Source organism: Melanerpes formicivorus, unplaced genomic scaffold (assembly GCF_026170545.1).
Source record: "Melanerpes formicivorus ecotype bairdi unplaced genomic scaffold, bMelFor1.0.p_v2 SCAF_17, whole genome shotgun sequence".
Taxonomy (NCBI): domain Eukaryota; kingdom Metazoa; phylum Chordata; class Aves; order Piciformes; family Picidae; genus Melanerpes; species Melanerpes formicivorus.
In genome coordinates this window covers 10758661-10781156 of record NW_027142369.1, presented here as the reverse complement: position 1 = coordinate 10781156, position 22496 = coordinate 10758661, and the positions used below count along the sequence as shown (strand labels likewise).

At 43.3% G+C, this 22496-nt stretch overlaps 1 protein-coding gene and 1 long non-coding RNA gene across 3 annotated transcripts in view; both read right to left on the bottom strand.

The window, feature by feature from the left end:
• Positions 1-6018, bottom strand: part of KCNH5 (potassium voltage-gated channel subfamily H member 5) — a 157166-nt gene extending 151148 nt beyond the window's left edge. Inside the window, exon 1 of one of the 2 annotated variants that reach the window (XM_068148930.1) lies at positions 5816-6018. In XM_068148930.1, coding sequence (XP_068005031.1) covers positions 5816-5888 — 73 coding nt within the window. In that variant the 5' untranslated portion in view covers positions 5889-6018. The remainder of the gene's footprint in view (positions 1-5815) is intronic. The other variant, XM_068148928.1, reaches the window with a different exon arrangement.
• Positions 6019-8849: 2831 nt separating this feature from the next.
• LOC137446511 (uncharacterized) lies at positions 8850-17143 on the bottom strand. The gene is made up of 4 exons (XR_010988664.1): positions 17028-17143; positions 14602-14845; positions 11320-11500; positions 8850-9288 (listed from the first exon to the last, which is right to left on the bottom strand). It is a non-coding gene; the product is annotated as an uncharacterized lncRNA (long non-coding RNA).
• Positions 17144-22496: the final 5353 nt, after the last annotated feature.

The window sequence follows — 22496 nt, the reverse complement described above, 5'->3', positions numbered from 1 at the left end:
GCAGTTGTTGAGACACAAGGACTCCTCCTGCAAACCCTCAGCCTGAAGCTAGTCCTGGCTGTAGCTTCACAGAGCCTGGTTGGATCTCAATAAACCTGCTGTGGCAGAGAATCCTCTGCCTCTTTCATGTTCCACTCTGTGCAAGTGGCTGAAGAAAAGCTACCAACAAGAAAGATCACAGCCCAGTATCAAGGCGCTGCTTCAGGTGAGTATCCCAGAAGCCAGCAATGGGGCTCCCTACCTCTGGCATGTATGGGTGCAGGATCGAACCCTGGCTATCTGGGTTACCTGAGGATTGGCACTTAAAATAGCCTGTCACTGAGTGTGCTGATTAAACAGGTTTGGGAAAAGCAGTTTATTAGAGCCCTAACTCCCAAATCTTCTTTTCTTGCTTGATTTTATCAAACCAGAAAAATCCTATTCCCTATGCTTTTCAGGAGAATAACTTAAAATTCTGGTTAACCACTGAACAGAAGCCTGTTAAACAGGTTAATTAAATGTATTTCCACAGCTCACTCAACTTCCTGACATTATTCTTTGGCTGTATACTCCTTCCAACAGCAATTAAAAAAAATAAAAAAAAAAAAAACCAAGAAATAAAAGAAAAAAAAATCAATAATTTAATTTTTATCAAATTTCAATATTAACCTGGGAACCAACAGCTCTCGCAGTGACCCCTTGTGGTAAGTGCTCAGCAGCACTCCAGCCTCCCCCAAACAGAACAAGGGCTCTCCTACCACCCCATCCCATGCCCCGACAACACCCACCAAATCCAAGAAGTATTAGAAAGAGGAGATAAACAATTTGCAAAGCAGCTGATCAGACCTCAAGGAAATCCAGCTATTCCTTTAGCTAACATTAGTTTGGTTCCTAAATTACTACAATGATACAGAGCTGCCATAACCAGGGTTGTTTAAAAACAAAAATAACACACGTATTAAAAAAACCACAGACCATGTAAAACTGCCCCAATTTCAGCAACAGTCAGATATGCTTAATCGTTCTGCATTCAGCAAGCCAACATGAAAAGTAAGGAAAGAGTGGTGCTTGCAGTTGAAAATTCCTCATATGTCACCTAGTAATGCTTCTTAGTGTAAAGATCCACTTTGCATTGATTTGTGTATCAGCAGGCCCCCTGCATTCACAGAAATTGCAAAAATTAACCCTGTGCCTTCAGATGCCAAAGCCCTAATGACATAAGCTCTTTGGTCATCCCTTCAGTAACTTCTCCACAGTAAACTGAGCTGGAAGATGGAAAGTTTCTCCCCACGGTTTACTGTCTTTATTTGGGGAACTGCTGAGGTCCACATTTATATGGAAGGATTCTCAGTGACAGGCATCCTGTAAACTTGATGCAGCTTGCTTCAAAGAACTTTCTCTCTGCAACATGTAACTTTGAATCATATGGAAATGTAGCTTGTTTTAATTTAGGGGAAAGAAGCCTACACGTATTTTGTCCCGAGAAAAACAGTGTTTTGTCACTCTGCCTGTAAGACATTAGGTACTCCACATGGGCCAGTAAGGACAGGAGAGGCAACAGACATTTATTTTATGTATACTACCAGTGTCACAAACATGGAAAAGGTGTAAGCACTACAGATATGACACTCATTTCCCTTCCCCTTCCTGGATAACTGCATAGAGAACACAGTCACCTGTAAGTGGGGCTGATCCTTTCCTCCATCAAAGTCACCAGGACCCAGAAGAGTGCAAAGTACTCTGTAAAGGAGCTGTTTTGTAGGAAAGCTGGAAAAGGCCAGGAGTCAAATGCTAGCTTCGTTAAAGCTCATGGTAAGATTCCCACGTAAGCCACTCACAGTCAAGACTACAACCCAAATGTCAAAATACGTTTGTGAAAGACCCAAAAGATGCATTTTCCTGAGGAAGCTTCTGTTGCAGAAACTCTTAGAAATAACAACCAATAATAAAGACTCTTATCATATAGATAAGACTATATATAGTCTTTCATTAAATTAAGTAATTCTTCTAGTCTATTAGCACTCATTGCATACTTCCACAAAGTCCCCAAGCAAACCTTTCCCCAAACTCATCCTCTACCATAAAGGAAATTACACCATTAACACAAGCTTAAAGCTTTTGCTGCTAGAACATGTGAAGGATCAAGATGGACAGTGGATAGGCAAGACAGACATGTTTCTCTGCCCTTGTATTCATGGCTCAACCCGCCAGGTTGCTCTGCAGGTGAGTCCGGTCCATAAAGCCTAGCCCTGCCCTAGAGACTGACCAATTCTACACCCACTGCATCTCTGCAGTGCTGAGCTGAGGTCAGTATCAGCAGCAGCTCTGAATGCACTGAAGAAGTAACCAATAACATTAGTAATAACAGGCAGAGACTGCTCAGAACATCTTAGGAGAGAACACTGCCCTAAGGAAGATCCTTATTAAAAGTCCAAAATACTAATGGCAGTAAAAGGCACTCATCTTAATGTGATTTAACCCAGTAATCTCACAAAACACTTATTTCAGCTCAGCAGAACACCTGGTATTCTTAAGATCCAGGGCACAGACAAGGCTGTAGCAAGATCGTATCAGCCTTTGTGTGCCTCAGATAAGACCTTTATTTTTGAAAGAAAAAAAGAATTAAAAATGGCAGAGTGCAGTGATATTACCCTGAAGATAGATCTGTGTGTTCCTTTTTACACCAACTGCAGCACTTGGTCTAAAATCAGACACCACTTCTCCCTGCAGTCTTTGTCTCTCCTAGAGAGGAGCTCAGCTGTGGTGTGGGCAAAGAAACAGCAAAGCATCCACCACCAAAAGCCCTGGGAAACATCTGCAACCTGCTGCTGTCTGAAAAGCAAAGAATGTTGCTGCTCTAAACACTTCAAAAGCTCCAATGTGTAAAGTGACCTCCAAAAAAGAAGTTCTGCAGACAAAGAAACACTGTGGGACCCATAGCTTTGGGAATTGCTTCCTCCTTCCTGAACACATTGGCTGAGAGAGGGATATCCAGCAGGCCAGCCCAGGAAAACGACCCCCTCTGCATGGAGGACAGAAGACCCATGACCACCCCATTCCTTTCTGCTCAGCTTTTAGATGCTCTGATCATGTTTTACTCACCATGAGCACTTCTCCCACAATTATAACCTGATTTGTACACAAAGCTGGAGTGAAAAGGGAAGGTCTACAACATTTCCTAAACAGGAAATGCATAAACAATGCTGAAAATTAAATCTATAATTGCTTTCAACACCAGGCTGGCCAACACACTAAGTCTGCGCACCATGTTCCCACTACACCAGTTCTGACTTTCCACACTTTAAAATTGCTGCAATTTTGCCTTTAAATTTTGTTATTCAGATCTGTCTCTGGCAACTCAGAGCAATTTGTCTCTACCTACATTTCATTTCAAAACCATTGCTTCCATTTCACCTGAAGAGCCTGTCTGCAGAAATATCTGTCTAATTTTTCCATCTGTACCTGTTGCCTAATAAAAGTTACCTACAAACCTCTTCTGGTTGTTAAGAAAAGATTTATAGTCAAGAAGTGCAATGGAATTGCTTAAGTGTGCAAAATATGAAGAGTGTTTTTTAACCAGGATAGGTAATAGGAAGGCTTCTTTTGAGTCTGTATTTTTAATAGTCTTTCCTTCATCTCATTCCTCAACTTGCCAATGAAAAATCATGAAAAAAGAAAGAAAAAGAAAAGAAAAGAAAAAAGAAAAAAAAAATACAAAAACCACCACAAGACCCAGCACACTGTCAGCAGACCAAATACTTGCCTTCTACTGAGCACTGGAAAGAGATACTTAAACCAGAGTTGCTTACCTGGACCCCATTAAGTTTGGATTAAACAGTGCAGAACCCAATGAACAAATAAGTCTATATCCTCAATGACAAAAATAAACCAAACAAACAAACAAATAAACAAGCCCCCACAAAACAAACAATAAAAAACCTGTATCATGTTTTAGGGTTCAATACTGACCATTTATGTGACTTAAAACCAAATTTCCAATCCACTTTTCACTTTGGTGTCCAAAGGGGTAGAGAAAAAGTAGAATGAATGACCATTTCAGCACAATTCATGTTCCTAAATTTGACCGGGTTAAAAACTAGAAGGAGATATGTGCTTTTAAAGCCTAATGTTCAAAAGTCTTCTGAGCTTTTCCAGTTTTTGACATCTCAGAGCCTTCCTAAGCTTTCATGAGGGAGGACATCTGATTTAATTTGAACATGATACAAAAGCATGGTGATCCCAAATCATTTTCCCAGCTCTGCCCCTGGCTTGCCACATGACCTTGGGAGACAACCAGGATGCCCCAAGCCCAAATTTACACCACAACTGGAAGAACACATTGGAAATGCCTCTGCAAGTCCTCTCTTCCACAAGGAGTTATGAAGTGTAATTAAATTTCACCCATCTCTTTGAAATTGTCAGAGGAAACACGCTACATAAATCCCTATTAATTAAGCTTCCATTTAATATTCTGTTAAATAAATAGACTGTTGCTGGAAACTAGCTCATAGTGAGCAGGCAACTATGGAGCTTTACAGGGAGTCAGCTGCCAACCACAGAACTGACATTGGCAACATGAGAGGGATGAAGCCCTCCAGAAGACAGCTGATGGCTTAATACAAGGCGGGCATTTTAGCACACAACATTTTAAAACAAATTCCAAGTCCTCATTCCCCTCCTGCTACTGTGGCAGTCAATGAGCCACTAATTCACTACCTGCCATCAAAACCAACTTGAAAGCAGCACACTAAAACACATTAGTACAAATATGAGGTAAATCTAGAATCATTCAGTAGAAAGGTGGAAGGGAACACTTCTTAGCACCATTTCACAGTGTCTTGACTCGTAATACATGCAGCAGCTTTTCTCAGTGCCCTGTTTTGCCCACCACTACCATTCACATCCCCAGATGCCTGCTGGTACAGAAGTGCTTTGGTATGGCTGGGTCACCCTAAACTTGAGCTGTCCAAGAAGGTACCTTCCAGCAGATACAAAGTCGGTGTTTCGTACTTTACTTCATTTATGTCAACCCTCCCATGTTTCAGTAGTTATGTTCCAATGCAAAGACTACATAAAGAAGGGATGTAACTAGCGCAAGACTTGCCTAAAGCAGCATCTACATTGACACACCTAGAGAGATGGTGGTCTGCAACATGGTAATTTCAACGGAGCAGTGAAGATCGAGAGCTGTACTCTTCACCAGTGCTGTGCACTGGATGGAAGGGTGAAATTAACTCTAGAAGGAAAAACTAATTTGACAGCCGTGCAGTCCTGAAACACTCCAGTCCAAAAGTCACCTAACCAAAGGAGCAACTGCTGACAGTTCTTTGCATATGCGCCCAGCCTCTGGATTACCACCATCCAAATCACAGTAACTCACTCAGCCGGTACTTTTGTCACAGACTTCAAAGTGTCAAAGAATTGCAAAGACTTTGAGCCCCTGAATGAAAACGTTTGCAAGTCTAATTATTAGAGAACTAAAGACCAAGAAGAATGGAAAGAATGACCCGACGGGTGGACGGGTGGAGTGAGTATTAGAAATGTAAACGATGACTACTTATTTTCAGAAGTGGCTCACTCAAATCCAAAAAACCGCAAACGGTGTAAGAAGTGAAAGGGGACAGAAGAAGGACCGCGGAGCGCCGGCTCCGGCGGAGCCTGGTGGGGCACAGCAGATCTCGTTCCTTGAAGGCACCACTTTGGCACAGCCACAGCAGCGTGGAAACCGGTGCGGCGGGTCCGCGCCCCGAGTAGCCGCCGCGGGGATGGAGGGAGGGAGGGATGGACGGAGAGCGGGACGGGTGGATGGAATGGATGGACGGAGGGGATCTCTCACCGCTGGAGCGCCGGACAATGTTCTCCAGGAAGGTATTCTGCGGTGCCACCAGCCCTCTCTTGCCCCCCGGCATCCTGCAGCGCCGGGCTCGGGGGCCGGGGGTGCGCGACAGCGGCGACAGCGACGACGGCGGCGGCGGCGGGGGGGGGGGCGGTGGCGGCTGGTGCGCCCGGTGCCCGTGAGTCGCGCAGGGGCGGCCGCGGCCGCTCATGGTAGTGGCGCCCCCGCGGCGGCTGCAGCGCGGACTGGGGCCGCGCCGCGCACCGAGCCGCCGAGCGCCACCGCCCCCCCACCCTGCGCCTGCGCGCCCGCCCCGCCGCCGAGCCGGGCCGCCCCGGGACCGGAGAGATGTAGGGGGGCGGAGCGGAGCCCCGCGGAGATTGCCCCGTGTGGCATGGCTATTGCCGTGCCCAGCTGAGCATCGTCCCCTGGCTGCCCCGAGCCGGGGTCTCCGGGAAACCGCCTCGAAGTTTTGCCCTGAGTGAAACAAACTAAAAACCTCTAAGCCCCTGCATGTTCATCTGCACAGTGCTTGTTCAGACAGCATCCCCATGCTCTCAGAGGCTGGTTTATCGCAGAATCACAGAAGGGTAGGGGCTGGAAGGGACCTCTAAAGATCATCTAGTCAACCCATCCGCTAGATCAGAATCACCTAGTGTAAATCACACAGGAGCATGTCCAGGCGGGCTTTGAATGTCTCCAGAGATGGAAGATTGCACAGCCTCTCAGGGCATCCTGGTCCAGTGCTCTGCCACCCTCAAACTGAAGAATCTTTTCCTTATATTTATGTAGAACCTCCTGCGTTCCAGTTTGTGTCCCTTGTCCTTGCACTGAACACCACTAAGAAGAGTCTGGCCCCATTCTTCTGACACTCACCCTTTTAAATATTAATGTGACTCCCCCCTCAGTGTCCTCTTCACTCGGCTAAACAGTCAGCTCCCTCAGCCTTTCCTGCTTTGGGGAAAAACGGACTCCAGAATGTTGTGTGACATAGGGGAAGGTGGCTGCATTTTGCTCACAAAATCACTGTAAAGTGCGAGACACCATGTAAAATGCCAGTCCGCCGTGAAGCCATCAACCATTTCTTCGGAGGAGTCTTCCCTCTCCCAGTGAGAGCAGCTGTGAGGAGGAGGCAACAGAAGGCAGGTTTGGGGCTGGAGCCCTTTTTTCTAACATTTTATTCAGGGATCCATCTCTACCGCGTTGCTCCTGTGCCGAAGCCCCAAAGGAGCAGATGAGTCAGTGCGTTGAGACAACACACGCCAATTTCTGGTCTGAGCTCTTCCCTGCTCTTGACCCAGCCGCCTCCCTCCCTCCAACCTTTTCATTATTCGCACAGAATCTCTTAAAGGTGTGGACCGTAAAACCCTGGAAAGAATTTCTCCACCTATTGCTTCTGCCCCTCCTCATTTTGCGCCACAGACTAGCAGGGAGCCTCGAAATAAGCAAGAGATGGAGAATCACTGTCTCAGGCAGAGTGTGTCCTGCGGACCACATCCCGGTGTGCTCCACACTGCTGTCGTAGTTGGCACTAGCAGCAGTGCTTCCCCCAGAGGACACCGTTCTGTTGTGGAAAAATCAATTTTTTAAATTCCCCCTCTTACTCCCCTTCCTCCCACCCCCTCCCCTCCCCCCAGCTTGTTTTCCTCCTCCTTCCTGTGCTTGGAGTTTATCCAGCCAGTCACATTGAGGTCACCTGAACTCCTCTGGTTGAGTTTAAGTGCATGTATAAAATCTCTGTGACACCAGGAGCCGTTGCCGGAGCAGCTCCTTCAGCCAGGGTGTCGGGATCACTCTCGCTGCCAGCAACCTGCAGCCAGTTGCCAAAACGAAAAGGTCTGGTTCTGCTTTCAGTTAAACAAATGGAAATCGGGAGCAGCTACATTGCCATCAGCTTGTGGTTGCCGATGTAAAACTATCTTGAGAGATGAACGACACCCTGTTTGTCAAACACGTACTGGCGCTGTCCCCCTCCCAGCTCTGAATTCCTTCAAGGCTTTCCTTAGAGTGGAGTGGTTTAAAGGAAGTTCCTGCTGAGCTCTGCCCCAGACACAGGGAATTTGGCTTCTCGTCATTTGCAGGTGGTTAGCAACACCTTCATTTCTTTCAAGTGAGCATTAGCGGTAGAACAACATCTGGGCACAGGCTGTGTGACTTATCTGTCTGGGCAGTACCTGTGCTCCCCAGTTCCCTCTTTTCCACCCAGTTTGAACCCGGGTTGAACTCTGCCACTCATTTCCCATCCTTGTTTTGAAACCTGCTTTCCTCCCCACCTTTTGAGTAGCACATCAAACCCTTTCATGTTCACCTTTTCTACTATACTTCTTCATTCTGGTGTGTCAGTCATTCCTGAGAGTCACTCCATCCTCCCAACTTTATCTCCACAACTTCAGATCCCAGTATCAAATTTTGCCACTGTATTTCCAGTGGCACTAATTAAACAATGGGTTATGGATAGGGACAAGCTCTAAAAACATATCTTTAAATGTCACACGTATCTGATAGGATGGAAAGGGCAGGACATGCAGCAGGATGTTTGTTGCTATATCAAGGTAGTAAAAAACTCCAGAGGACACCTTTGCATATTTTTTCTCCTCCCTTTCCCCCCCCCCCCCCCCCTTTTTTTTTTTTTCCTGAAATGCTGGATGAGTCTAAAGATAACCTTGAAAAGAAAAGTCTGCTAGAGAAAGCAAACTGGAACTGCAAAAAGACTTGGTGATCTTCAAATTATGCTTGGAAACAGCATCAAGCTACCATGCTAGAAGCTGTTAGAAAGATTTGGGGTCAGTGTAAGTAGGAAAAAGGCAGCTGTTTCTTTCCAAATCAAAATACACCAGTTTCAACCAGCTGTCCTGAAATGTGACAGAAAATCCACATTCTTTTTTGTTTGTTTTGTGTTTGGTTTTTTTTTTTTAATCCCTGAATAGGCAAGTCATCACATTTTCAGTTTTAGGAAACTACTTAATTGTTAGAACATTAAAATAAAAAAATCCAAGCTAAATGCAATGACATTCCTGATGTTCAATCAGACGACTCCTAGTTTAAAAGTTTATTTCTTTAAGCAAAGAAACTAGCTTTCTGTTCCTAAAAGGCAAAGGGCTAGAAGGGAATGAGCACATGCTGTACCAGGGCAAAAGAGTAATCACAACTCCTTCTTCTCCCTGCGTCTCCATTTGTTTTATTCTGGAATTTGAAACATTTACTCAGGGTGATTCACCTTCTTACTCATAAAAAGAAAAATGCACAGTGCCCCACATCCACAGAGCAGGGGGCAAACATGGTGTCACACAGCAAGTGGAGGCAACACACACTGTTTGTAGCTGACCGTGGGAATTTAAATCAGCAGGAGAGGATTATTTTACTTCAGGGTCTATTAAACATTTCAGTAGTCATTCTTATTCGCTACACAGCTTTAAATGTGTTTTCTGTTAATTCATGAATTGAAGAATTGTCACCTGGGACTCAGGGGGCTCCTAGAAACAGAGGGAGACATAGGCCAGCATTAAACAGATCACGCACTAGTCCACCCCAATGGCCTGAGTCATTAAAACATGCAAGCTGTTGAACTGATTCACAACCTTGCTTTTGCTTTCAGGGTTTGAACGTAATAATGTGAGTCAGGGACTCCAGGAACACCTTGAACACCCAATAAAACCCACCCACACAGGTCTAAAAATGTGAACAAAACTGAATGTCTAGGTGCCTTTTGAAAAGCTCAGAGCTGTTTTCTAACCCAGGTACACACAAAAGAATTGCCCCTCTAAAAATTGTAATCAAGAAGAACCATAAGCTTCAGTTATAAACAATTTGTACAAACCGGCCTGTGAATGCCAAAACAAGCAATATTTGATTTCCAATGAGTTTGTGTCTTGTGACTAGCAGGCATATTGCTAAAGCAGGGGTTCCAGTGGGAAACAGATGCAGGAGGGAGATGTTTGAAGCATGCTAACTGCCAGAAAAGCAGGTAGAGTTTGCTTCTTAAAGCCCAGAGAAGGTGCGCAAAAGAATGTAACAAAAGAGTCCTTTCTGGTATGTATGAGGCATGAAGTTCTTAGTAAATCTTTCTCCATGGTTAAAGTACACTTCTTGCCAAAACTGGAGTAGGACAACAGGTGATCTTATAGTACAGTTTTCTCCTCCAGAGAGAGAATCATAAGGTCAATTCTCTTTTACTGGCTCCAAAATTCTACCTAAGATGTGTGCAGCGACTTACAAGAAATCTTCAGGAAGCAGCATCTATGAGTCTGCTGTGCCTTTCACCATGCAGATGAAAGCTGAGTTCAAAAGTTACTGATGTGATACCGTCAGGTCTGCTTATTCATGTGACAGCATTTCTTCACTTTGTTCAGACAGTATCCTTCATAAAGGAGTAAATACCTCCACTCATAGTGACAACTGATAACATCAAGAAAGAATACTTAGGAGGGGAAAAAAAAATAGGAGGAGAGAGAGAATAAATTGCAGTTTCATTCTTATTTTTGTCTTTTGCTTCTTCTGTCTCCTAGCCCTTTTGGTAGTCCACAACAAAGGAATGTAGATCTGACAGGAGGCAACAGCATTCAGAAAGGCTCGGGTAGCTGAGTTGAGAACATAGGAATTAGAAAGAATTAAGGCTGCCTACTTTTGTGTGCCTGGGATGCACGCAGGATGGTGCTCAGTGAACAGACATTGGCTAAGTCTTTCCCATTTATACTTCTAACTCAACATGGCCCTGTGCCATATCCCTGGGACAGTAGCCAACCTCTGCTCAAGTGTGGCATGATTAATCTCTTTATGGTGTTCATCACTAATCTACTGGTGCCTTGTAGGCATCAATGAACATCACCTGCATTTTACCTTGTCATACAGGGATCAGACAGGAAACTGGAACACAGTAAGATTAAGGTCAAAATGATCTAGTAATTCATAGTGTCAACTTGAGGAATCCAGGATCTGATAGCAGAGGAGTTCCACTTTAGTAGAAGATTACTTACTTGATCAGCTTCCAGTTACTTCAATTATAATTGTGAGAGCAAAGCATTTCTCCAGACCACAAGCTGTGCATTTCCCATGAGTGAAATACAGTAAAGATGGGCACTGGAAGAAACTAGATCCAAGTGACTTGCACAGATCTGTGCAATAGTCCTGTACTAGATTTAACAGTTCTAGATCTTGTCTACTTTTAGCATGAGACTTTTTGTAGACCTTGCTTTACTGTGTCATACCTTTCATTTTCTCTAACAAGCACACTGAAGGTATTCCAGGCCAAAATGGCACAGAAGTTGAAAGGAAGTGAGAAGGAAAGATGCATATGAAATATTGTGGGGAAGGTACCTGAAGACTGCATTGCAATGAAAAAGTGCAGAAGCAACACCACCAATACGTAAGAATTGCCTTATCTTGGCAAGCTTAAACCCCCTAACTTAACTTTGCACAGGCTTTTCTTAAGCCAGAATCTGACAGTTGGGGGAAAAAGCCTTTAAAATATTATCATTTTACCAATGCTGTTTTTCATATTCCTTCACCTGCAGAGTCTGTGATTCAGTTCTCATCAGTCCAGCTGTGCCGTCACAGGGGGCCATTAAAGCTTCTGAAATGAACTAAAATAACACCTCAAATTTAACAGCATCCAAACTTTCAAAGTCCATTATCAGAGTGCCAGGCAGGTGCTGCAAGGTCCAGACCAAGACTCATGTAGACTCCTCCCTGGAAAGAAGGGAAAATCCTTCTTTTAAAGGTACAGAGTTCATATTTCTAACCATGTAAGAAAACCATTACAGACACTGCAGTACAATTACGGGTGGATAAACACAGTGAAAGAAGTGGAAGTTTTCCAGTCTTTGAGATTTTTCAGAAGAGAGAAGGTGAGAACTTCAAGACTTACTTGGAAAGGGGAGAAGGAAAGAGTCCCCTGAGTTAACCTAAAATCCCAGTAAGACCAGTACCACAGGATGGTAGCTTATAGCTGACCAAAAAGCAGGGTTTGGGACAAAGGTAGATGAGGCACAGTCACAAAAGGCAGTGGTGTAGCTTGATGGTGCTTGATAGGTCAAATGAGTAAATGGAATAAGGGGAGGAAATGTTATTCCATTATAAGGTGTCATGGGTCAAGTTGAATCTGCTGTGGAGATTCAATACCACTTAATATTCCTTCTCAGGGATGTTAGTTCTCATGTCTGACAACTCATCTGGACCCTTCTCTGCATGAGAACTATGTCAGGTTCTGAAGCTTCTTCTGAAATGACCAGGAGCTACAGAGAATCATTCTCAAGAACTAGGAGTCCACAGTGTTCACCACATTTTGGCCCTATAAGAATGCCTCTGAGAGCCTGGGGATTGTGCAACTAGAAAAATCTCAAGACTTTTTTGGCAGCTGAAGCACTGACGTAAGTAGATCACATTAAATTGTCCTGAAAATTATGTATTTTTAAAAACCCAGAAAAATGCTTTAAACACAGCATTTGCTTCTAATGTAGACACTCTAAGTTAAACCTTTTATATATTTAGGGTAAAATGCTATAATGACAGTGATGCAGTTAAGAACAAACCTGTTGTGGTTTTTTTTTTTTTTTTTCAAATTTAAACCTATTTTTATACACTTGTTTATTAAAAATGTCTTTGAGAAGCAAATTGCTTACACCAGGGCTTAGCTCAGCTCTGATTTTCATAGTTTCATTCAGGGTTGGAAGGGACCACAAGGATCATCTAGTTCCAACCCCCCTGCCATGGGCAGGGACACCCCACACTAGATCAGGCTGGACAGAGCCTCATCCAGCTTGCTCTTAAACACCCCCAGGGACGGGGCCTCGACCACCTCCCTGGACAACCCATTCCAGGGTTTCACCACTCTCATGGTGAAGAACCTCCTCCTCACATCCAGCCTGAATCTCCCCACCTCCAGCTTCATTCCATTCCCCCTAGTCCTATCACTACCTGATATCCTGAGAAGTCCTTCCCCAGCCTTCCTGTAGGCCCCCTTCAGATACTGGAAGGCGACAATTAGGTCTCCTCGGAGCCTTCTCTTCTGCAGACTGTACAGCCCCAACTCCTTCAGTCTGTCAAACTCCTTCAGTCTGTCTGTTTGTTGTTGTTGTTGTTTAGAGATTGCCATTAGAACTCATCAGGGGTTAAAATTTGAATTTAAATATACTTGTTAAAACACTTGTTTAAATATACTTGTTAAAACTTGTATTACTGGAAAGCTAGAAAGTTTCAGCAAATAAAACACTGTACCTAAATGTGCATGAACCTGCATGGGTCAGTTTAAGCTGAAAACAGGCAAAAAAAAATATTGTTCTAGATATAGCAAACAAAGACAGAATATTTGGGTAGGGGGAAAAAAAAATCCCGGTAGAGCTCATGATCAGATTTAGGTACTCTTATTCCCAGCCTGAGGCTTCATGCACCTGTCCCAAACTCCTTTTCACATGAAGAGAAGGATGACAATATGTCTGCACCAATTTAAATATTCTTTCTCTTCCCAGAGATCAATTTGACACAGAAATCTTCACCTCAATGCATGGTACAGCAAAACCAATTACCTATGGATGCATCACACAATAGAGGAACTGAACATTCATGCCATTCTGGAAAGCAGCTCAACGTTGCCCCTTTCATACATGTTGTCATTCAAGTTATGTTTAAGTGAAATTTAAATATATATATATATATATTACAATATTCCTAAATTCTAAGGCAAAAGCTCTGCAGGATGACAACATAGATTCCTCAGTAAACATATAATTCAGATAAATATTTTTGCACCAGTGACGTTTCCCAGAGTCCAGTGCTAAGATGTGCTATGCACAGTTTAGCTACCTGGGCTTAGGATGAGCAAAAGCTGGCTGTCTGCTTTTTCTTCTTTAGATTAATTCTGTGCAAGTTTTCATATTGATTTCCACAGAAGCAGAAAGAAGTCCTTAAATTGGTGTGTTTATAATAGTGACTCTTCAGAGAAGTTTAAAAGCTTAGCATGGAATCACCTCTTTTTAGTGCAGCTAATCTCAATTTATCACCTCACTGGCAATGTTTTCTTGCATTAAGTTTTATTAGGATTTGCTGCTGGCTCTGCAGAAAACATAACATAGATGCAGAATCTGCTGACACACAAACCTTTCATAACAAGTAACATGGCTGCTATTCCAGCACCTCTTTGGAAAGCGGTAACATCTTACAGGACTAATTGATTAGCATGGAAAAGGTGTCCCAAATTTGCTGCTCTATTGGCTACACGGAATAACATAACTTTTCACTAACACAAGCAGGTCCAACAGATGAGATGCTGTTTAAAATGCAGTTCAGGCTGAATTAAATACTGAAGAACACTAAACTCTGATTTAAGAGAAGGAAGGATGTGCAGAGGTAATGACCAAGCAACTTTAAAAGAAATGTCTTCATAGATGATCTGGTTGTTTCCTTTAAGACTACAAACATGCCAAGTAAGCAATATAGGACAAAACACACTTCTGCTTTTATAGAGGGTGGAAAGTCTGCAGCCTACAGATCTTGTACTGCTTGCAGCCCCCTTAGACTAAGGAAGGGGTATTAACATGTGGTGTTCCCGTGAGTCAACTCAATACACTTCCCTCCTGGACTGGGATGCAAATTGCAGAACTCAGGAGCCCAGAGCTGCCACCATCCAGGGACTGAAACTGCAACTGCAGGTACAATCATGCTATAAGCATTCATTAAGGCCTTCTTACTGCTCTAGAAAAGTGCACAAGAGCGACAAAAGACCTGCACTACAGATATCACAACTGTTTCTGAGGATGGCTCAAAATGACACATCTAGACCAATGCATACTTACAAACACAGGGAACTGCTCCCAAACTTGGGCCACAGTAATCCAAGGCTATGTTTGGAAGAGATCTGGAAACATCAAAGTGGGATTTAATTTTGTTAGCTGGCCCCTGGGCTCAAGTCAGTGTACACTCCCAGTAAGCTTTCAGGCTTTGAAACTTTACAGGTAAGTTGCACTCTAGCACCATCCACTCACTGGTGTGAGTACCAGGCTGCCGGAGATGAGCAATGAAAACTACAGGAGAGATATCCTGGAAGAGAAAAGGGAAACATACAAACTTATTCCATAGCTTGTAAGTTGTTAGGTACACAGACTAAAATAAAAAAAAAACAAAACAAAAAACAAACAAACAAACAAAAAACAGCAGGGAGGGGGACGAGAGATGATTAAAGAGATAAATATATGAGCATTCTTTCTAGGATGGATGTGATCCAAACTTCTCCCTGGCTAACAACTCTCCTTTTTCAAACGACAAGCTGCATCTGTGTTGAAGACTTGAATAGGAAGAGTTCATGTCTGAGCATTTGGACTTTAGTTGGAAAAAAAAAAATCACTGTTAACATTAAGAAGATAATCAAATATACACAGAAATAGGAGAAGATTTCAAGAGGAAGCTATTGTAACACTTACCTTTTATTAACTTAAAGTTTGACATCTTTAAGAGTTTCATTTACTCGTGCAGCCAAACCTAAAATCTAATAGAAGCAATTGAAATTAAGCTGCCTTTTAGAGTGCATTGAAAGGAGTCTGGCCTTCTTTCTCATGTGGATATGGCACTTAAAGAACTACCTCTGAGCCAGTGCTCTGGGATGTCTCCCACAATTTGTTTAATAATGCAGAGCTTTCTGTTAGTTTCCAACACACAAACTGGGCAACAGGGAGTGGTCAGAAACACCGGGCAGTAACAAATTTGACACACAAGCGTTTGTACCATCCTTGTGATTGCTTCCAGCCAGTGAAGCTCAGAAATACTCCATAACTCTGTCTGACCCTTCTCATACACAGGGAACCCAAAAAGAGTTAAGTCCTGCCACAGCAGAGAGCGGTGGGAGAGTGATACAGTCCATGCTCTGAAGATTGGTGGGGCCAGTACATCAGAGCAACACAGACATTCAAGAAATGCCACCACTAGGCATTTCCCCCTTCCAACAGAGCAGCTTGGGGTTGGGCACTCTGGGAAAGACATTGATTGAATGTACTTACTGTTAGAACAAATACTTGGGAAGTTTCCAACACTCCTTGCTTCAGGCACCACCTAAACAGGCCTGACAAAAACTATACCTTCCCTTATCACCTGCAGGTCTGCAAAGTTATATCCATTTGTCTTGCTTTATTTTATAAGCTCTCTGTCACTGCAGCACTCCACTACAGAATGGGCTGTTTGCAGTTGTACACCCTTGACCTTCATTCTTGCTAGATAAAAATGACCCAGACTCCTCTTTGCCTTGACAGGTATGAAGAAGGCTCAGGGAAAATAACATACACTGTGCTATTGATCCAATTTGTATTTCTTTCTCTGACTGTGAAGGACCAAAATTTGCTCACAGCATCCCAGATGCACTGGCAGTCAAAAGCTCTGCAACTGCTAGAGGTTGCTCATGTATTTATTTCAAAATAGTAACTTTAATTTCTTCCAGAGTAAAGAGGCAGTTATTAGGTTATGTAAAACACATTTTAAAATGAGGCAAGTAATTAAATCAACTTCTAGAAACTTAGACCGTCTGTACCTTTTAGACAACAATTTCTTCTGACATTGCTTTATGGAAGCAGTTCTCCTCAGATGTATTGCCTAATTACTTTAACATCTACTTCCTTAAACTATTTCCCAATACAGCTCAAATTAACCACAGGTTGTAGAAATCACTTCACCTAAAACAATTACCCAGCTGCTTGGGTGTGACAGGACCACAGAGCAGGCTACAGTTTTCCACCTTCATATCTGAACAGGAAAATTTGCTTGTATATTTGGTGCTCTAAATTATAAAATCTCACATTTCCCTCAGAATGTGTTTATGGGTAGTCCTACATATAGGAGCATGAGCAGTTCCAGCTATAATAATCATCTCTACAATAAATATTACTTCCATTTTTCAAAGACCACAATTAGTACTTGCACTATAGCTCCTCACTGAAGTCCTTTGCATTCAGTATTCAAACAACTCAGGGCGAGGTTTCCTCCATAATGAAGAACAGCAGCTGACTGTGTACTGCGGAATCTAATTTCCAACAGAAAGATATAATTACAGCCTTACTTTAATTTCTGATTATAAAACTGGAAATCATCAATACAAACTAATTTGCACCAAAAACACTTGTATTTTGCAAGTGCTTTTTGAGCACAAAAACTATCTGGTTCTTAATTACATCAATCTCATTTATCGTCATCTTGAAATAAACACAAGCTAGACCTAAAGAAAAGAGAACAGACTTACAGTTACTAAATCTTCTGGGAAAACAGAGCCCTGCGTCTCTTGTAGGTGTCATGTTAGGGCCAAACGGCTCCAGCACAAATCCAGGCAGACACTAAGGTGTCCAGACATGGTTCCCCTCTCCCCTCTCCTTCCTGCAGAAGGCAAAGGGTAACGCAGGAAAAGGAACAAAGGGGACAGTACCATGTATGTCTGGTAAACAGCCCTGTATCTATGGTAAGGGCATGTGTTCTGACCACAGCCTGGCAGAACCCCTTTCCATTGGATAGCTATGTGCTGGTTTAATGCCCTATTGGTCCAGCCAATCTTGGGCAAGATTTATGTACAGGCTGATTTCTAGTAGCCTGTGCCCTGCTTTTGCCTTGCCTTTTCCTTGCTCAAGCCTTGCATTCTTGAACCTTCTTGGACCTTGTCTGGTTTAAAACTGCCTCGAGTTGCACAGCCTTGCGTTGCCCGGTCCAGTGCCTGGGATAAAGCCACAAGCATACACACTGCAAGCTATGAGAGAAGCCACGAGCTTAGGAATCAGAGCCAAGCCTGCTTCCCCTTGCGACCAGGATTTTGCCATGCCTCAATTCACCCAGGACAAAGCAAGCACCCATCACAACAGTGTTGTTAACAGCCTGCCGTCTGCTGAAGCCAGACCAGCCATCGAAGACCACGTGGCATTCCTGCCAGCAACCAGCCGTGCCTGGTGCACGCAGAGCACCCCAAAGCCTCTAATACACAGCATCAGCACTCCCTACCTGGGTACAACCGGCTGTGAGTGATTAATTAACTGCCTCTTTGGCATAACAGTTCTTGTTGAGTCTCCCCCCTGCCCTGTGGTCAAGTGCCATTTCGCTCCTGGGGTATTCTCTTTCTGTTAGTTCCTCCTGGTTTGCATAAAAGTGTTTAAATAGTTCGAGTTGCCCAAATACTGTACATTCCCACTGTAAATATATCTAACCATGGTTCGAACCTTCTGATATGTTGGGCAATTTTCATATTAATAAATGTTATTAATATTGCCATATAATTTATAATTTTAAAAATATTATAATCCTTTTCGACAGTAGGATGCAGGATTCCCATCCTCCCGTATTCAAACAACTTTGAGATTTTTCTCTGCTTGCAGTAGAAATACACATTTAATAAGCATCAATCTAATGCCCCCTGTTGGCTACACACAGCTAAAAGCCCAGCCTATGCACACGGGTTCATGCATCTCCTGCTGCTAACAAAAACAACGTACAGAACGTTTAAGGTTTTACATGGGCACATATTCACCTGGATGCCTTTCTCCCCTCCTCTACAAGCAAGGAGCCCCAGCCTGTACACGTGAAGCTTCTGTGCCTACAAAGCCAGCCCTGGAGAAAAGTGAGGGATGATCATATTAATGTTAGCAAATATCTGAAGGGTGGGTGCCAAGAAGAAGGTTCTAGCCTCTTTGCAGTGGTGTCCTGTGACAGGGCAAGAGACAGTGGATAAAAACTGAAACACAGAAAGTTCCACCTCACCATGAGGGAAAACTTTACTGTAAAGGGTGACACAGCACTGCAACAGGCTGCCTTGGGAGGTTCATGAAGTCCCCTTCTCTAGACACTTTCAAGACTAATCTGAATGCATTCCTATGTGACTTGCTCTTGGTGATCCTGCTTTAGCAGGGAGGTTGGACTTGATGATATTCAGACGTCCCTTCCAAATCCTACCATTCTGATTCTATGATCACAGGAGCACACTGCAGTAACCTGTTCTGGAGGCTTTGAAGCTAAAAATAGCAGACATATAGCCTAGGGCCTCTGCATCACCTGTTAGAATAAGCCAAAATGCTAATTGTGGGTCATGTGCTTAAAATAAAAACTACTTGGTTTTAGCTTTTCCATAACACATCTTGGTAGATTTTGAGGAGATGTCCACACTGAAAACTAATAGCACCATCAGCTGGGCAGATTTTCTGTAGTGATATTATCCTAAATTCAGATTTAACCCTTTAGAAGAAGAAGAAGGAGAAAAAAAAAAAAAAAAAGAAAAAAAAAAAAAAAAGAAAGAAAGAAAGAAAGAAAGAAAAAAAGAAAAAGAAGGGGGTGGGGGAAGCCCCAAAACAAGAAAACAAAAGTACCTACAATGAAGCTAAGGTTTTCCACAAAAGATTCTTTGGCCAGCAGCACTTTTTCTGTTGACTTAAGGTCAAGTGAAGAGCTTTGTCCATCTCTGGACAGCAGAAGATGCTAAGAGACTCCTGTTATTAATGGTCTCAGGAGCAGTAGGAGAGCCAGTAACTTCAGAGTATCACTTCTACAAGTGACCAGAGGTTGCTTGTACCCATTTCTGTACCTTTGTCTTTCAGCAAGTGTTACTGCCAGTTGCCCACAGCTGTACTTCTTACCTGTACCTTCTAGCTGGCAGCCACATCCCCAGAGAGTGTTGGATGGATCCTCTATAACTGGCTGAGCATCTGTGTCTCAGAAAAACACTGCTCAGTGTGGAAAGAATAACTTTCTCAGGTCTGCAGCTGAGCAAAACTGAAGCACTATTCCTTTGTCGTGACCTGGAAACAGCATCAGAATTGGAGACACGCAGCAGGGATTACCCTCCTCTCACATTTTTCTGCTAATGTTGCTATTAAAATAGTTACATTTGTGAAGACTGACAGTCATCCACTATTATTTGAGTCCTTGATACACAGACTCCAGGTTCACCAGGAAGGAAGCCCAAAGATGAGTATCAGCAACTGCCAGTCTCCTCATGAAGACACATCTGGTCTCTGCCATACAGATGACTAAACTGCTCAGAGCCTAAATGACTTTCAGCCTTATGCTGTGAAACCACAGCACAGCCAGGAGCAGGAGGCTTAAATCCCATTTCATTCCCTTAACATAACTCCTGGAACAGCTGCCTTTTGTTCAGCTGAAAAGCAAGCCAGTGATATCAGGATTAGAACCAAGAAGGACAAAAATAAACTGTTCATGAAACGGCAGAACATTGAAATGCAGAGGAACACCAGGAGGCACTTTATTACTGCTGGTAGTCCAGCAGATGCCTGTTACTGAGTGAATGTGGCACCCCCTTCACTCCAGAAAAATGGAAAGCAGTCACATACACAACTGAGCCTCATCTCCCTCAGCCATATAACATACAGCCAAAACCAGTACCTCTGGCTTGTCCTGCTTAAAGGACAGCAGAACTATTTCCTGCTGCTTGCCTTAATCTTCTGCACCTGGATGGCAGAGCTATTCCTCACCCATGCTGGGTATAGTTTTATTGAGCCACCTAGTTCACTTCCTGCCAGGCTACAAGTGGCACCCATACCTAGCAGGTCCTTGCGGTGCTGAGACCCCTGGGCAGCCAGGGTGCAAGTCCATCAGCTCACCAAGTGCCACCCAGCCCCTTGGTGCTCTGCAGAGTACCAAGTGTCACTTGAGACCAGAGGCACTGAAAAAATCTTCCTGACTGTGAAAGGTCCCTGTAGCTGTGCATCTGTGTGTCATCAGCGGCCATCACCACAGGGACACCCTTTCTGTATAAATCTGCTCATTAGCTCCATAGGCTCTAGTACCAGTGAGACTTGCTGCAGCAAAACTGGCCTTACCCCTCCAATTTTTATTGTTTACACAGGTGGCCCAGGAGGAGGGTGGTTTGGTGCTCAGTCACCTGGATCTCATCCTACCTAGATCAGAGGGGCAGTTGGTGCAGATTTTGATATTGCACCCTGGGAGCCAATGTCAGTGAGCAAAGTCTTGGAAGCACCCATCCTTGAGTCATCTCAGTCCTCTGCTGGGTTGAGCAGAGTTGAGATGTGCTAGAACTGTGGGTGATTAAACATACAGGTTCCTTAATTGCAACAGCACATGAAGAAAGATGGCATTACTGGAATTACAGTATAGAGCATGGACAGCATAGAACCAAGCTTTCAGCATCTTTTTGAATCAAATACAAAGAAGTTTCATGATTAAAATAATTTTGCAGTATCTCATTGTTCCTTCAACAAAATGCAGTTTCCTCTCTCCCTTGATAAGAAAGCATCCTACACAAGTTGATTTTTTTGATGTTCATTAATGAAATGTAAATCCTATTATTAATTAGCCAAGAATATTCCTTTGCTGATTTTGACATAAAAATGCTTCTACTGAGCCATTCTCAAACTAGCACTATTTGGATAGAACTAAAAAATTATTTCAGATTCTTTGATAGAGAATCAGGGATTCTTTTGCTCTTTTTCACACTTCCCACTCCAGTCATTTTTGTTTAATAAATCAAAGAAATCTCATTAGTGATAGGAAAAAGGGGAGACCCTGAGAAGAGTACCTGGAGTCATCTGTTACAGTGTTTTGTGTAATCCTATCTGAGCAGGGAGGTCATTCTGCCCCTGTACTCAGCACTGGTTAGGCCACACCTTAAGTACTGTGTCCAGTTCTGGGCCCCTCAGTTTAGGAAAGATGTTGACTTGCTGGAATGTGTCCAGAGAAGGGCAACAAAGCTGGTGAGGAGTTTGGAGCACAAGCCCTATGAGGAGAGGCTTAGGGAGCTGGGGTTGCTTAGCCTGGAGAGGAGGAGGCTCAGGAGACCTTTATTGCTCTCTACAACTACCTGAAGGGAGATTGTAGCCAGGTGGGGGTTGGTCTCTTCTCCCAGGAAACCACCAATGGAACAAGAGGACACAGTCTGAGGCTGTGCCAGGGGAGGTTCAGGCTGGATGTTAGGAAGAGGTTCTTCATAGAAAGAGTAATTGGCCATTGGAATGGGCTGCCCAGGGAGGTGGTGGAGTCACCATCACTGAAGGTGTTTAAGAGGAGATTGGATGAGGCACTTGGTGCCATGGTTTAGTTGATTAGATAGTGTTGGATGATAGGCTGGACTCGATGATCTCAAAGGTCATTTCCAATCTCGTTAATTCTAATGTAATCTAAGCTAATAACTTTATTCCATACCAGGGAACCTGATTTTTACCCTCATGTGTAGGCCTTTGCGACCTCTAAGACCATGAAGATAAGAAGAGTAATAATAATAATAAATGCAGTATCGTATCTCTAAACAATTCCTGTAAATCTGCCTTTGAGGCTGGAGGGAGGGAAGGAGAATCGATTGATCAAAAGCTTTAAAAAACTCAAAAGTGATATGCTACAAATCTATGTAACTGTTCAACTAAATTGGAAGATAAAGAGCAAAGAAACACCTGACAAAATTTCACTGTAAATGGCATGTGATGCAAGCAAAAGATGAAGAAACTCTTGCAGCCTTTAAGAACAACAGATGAAATGCAGAATATTCAAAATTGGCTCTGCTCATTCTCTGCTTGATTTGAATTTCAAGCTCTGATGTACCAAATGCTTTGTCTCAATGCAAGGTTTGATGTCCTTCAGGACTCCCTGCTTGGATGCTTTTGCTTTGAAGCTGTCTAAAGCTTCCCTGTCATCATTGTTTCACATTAATATATATATATATATATATATATATATATATATATATATATATATGCTCTCTTTCAGGACT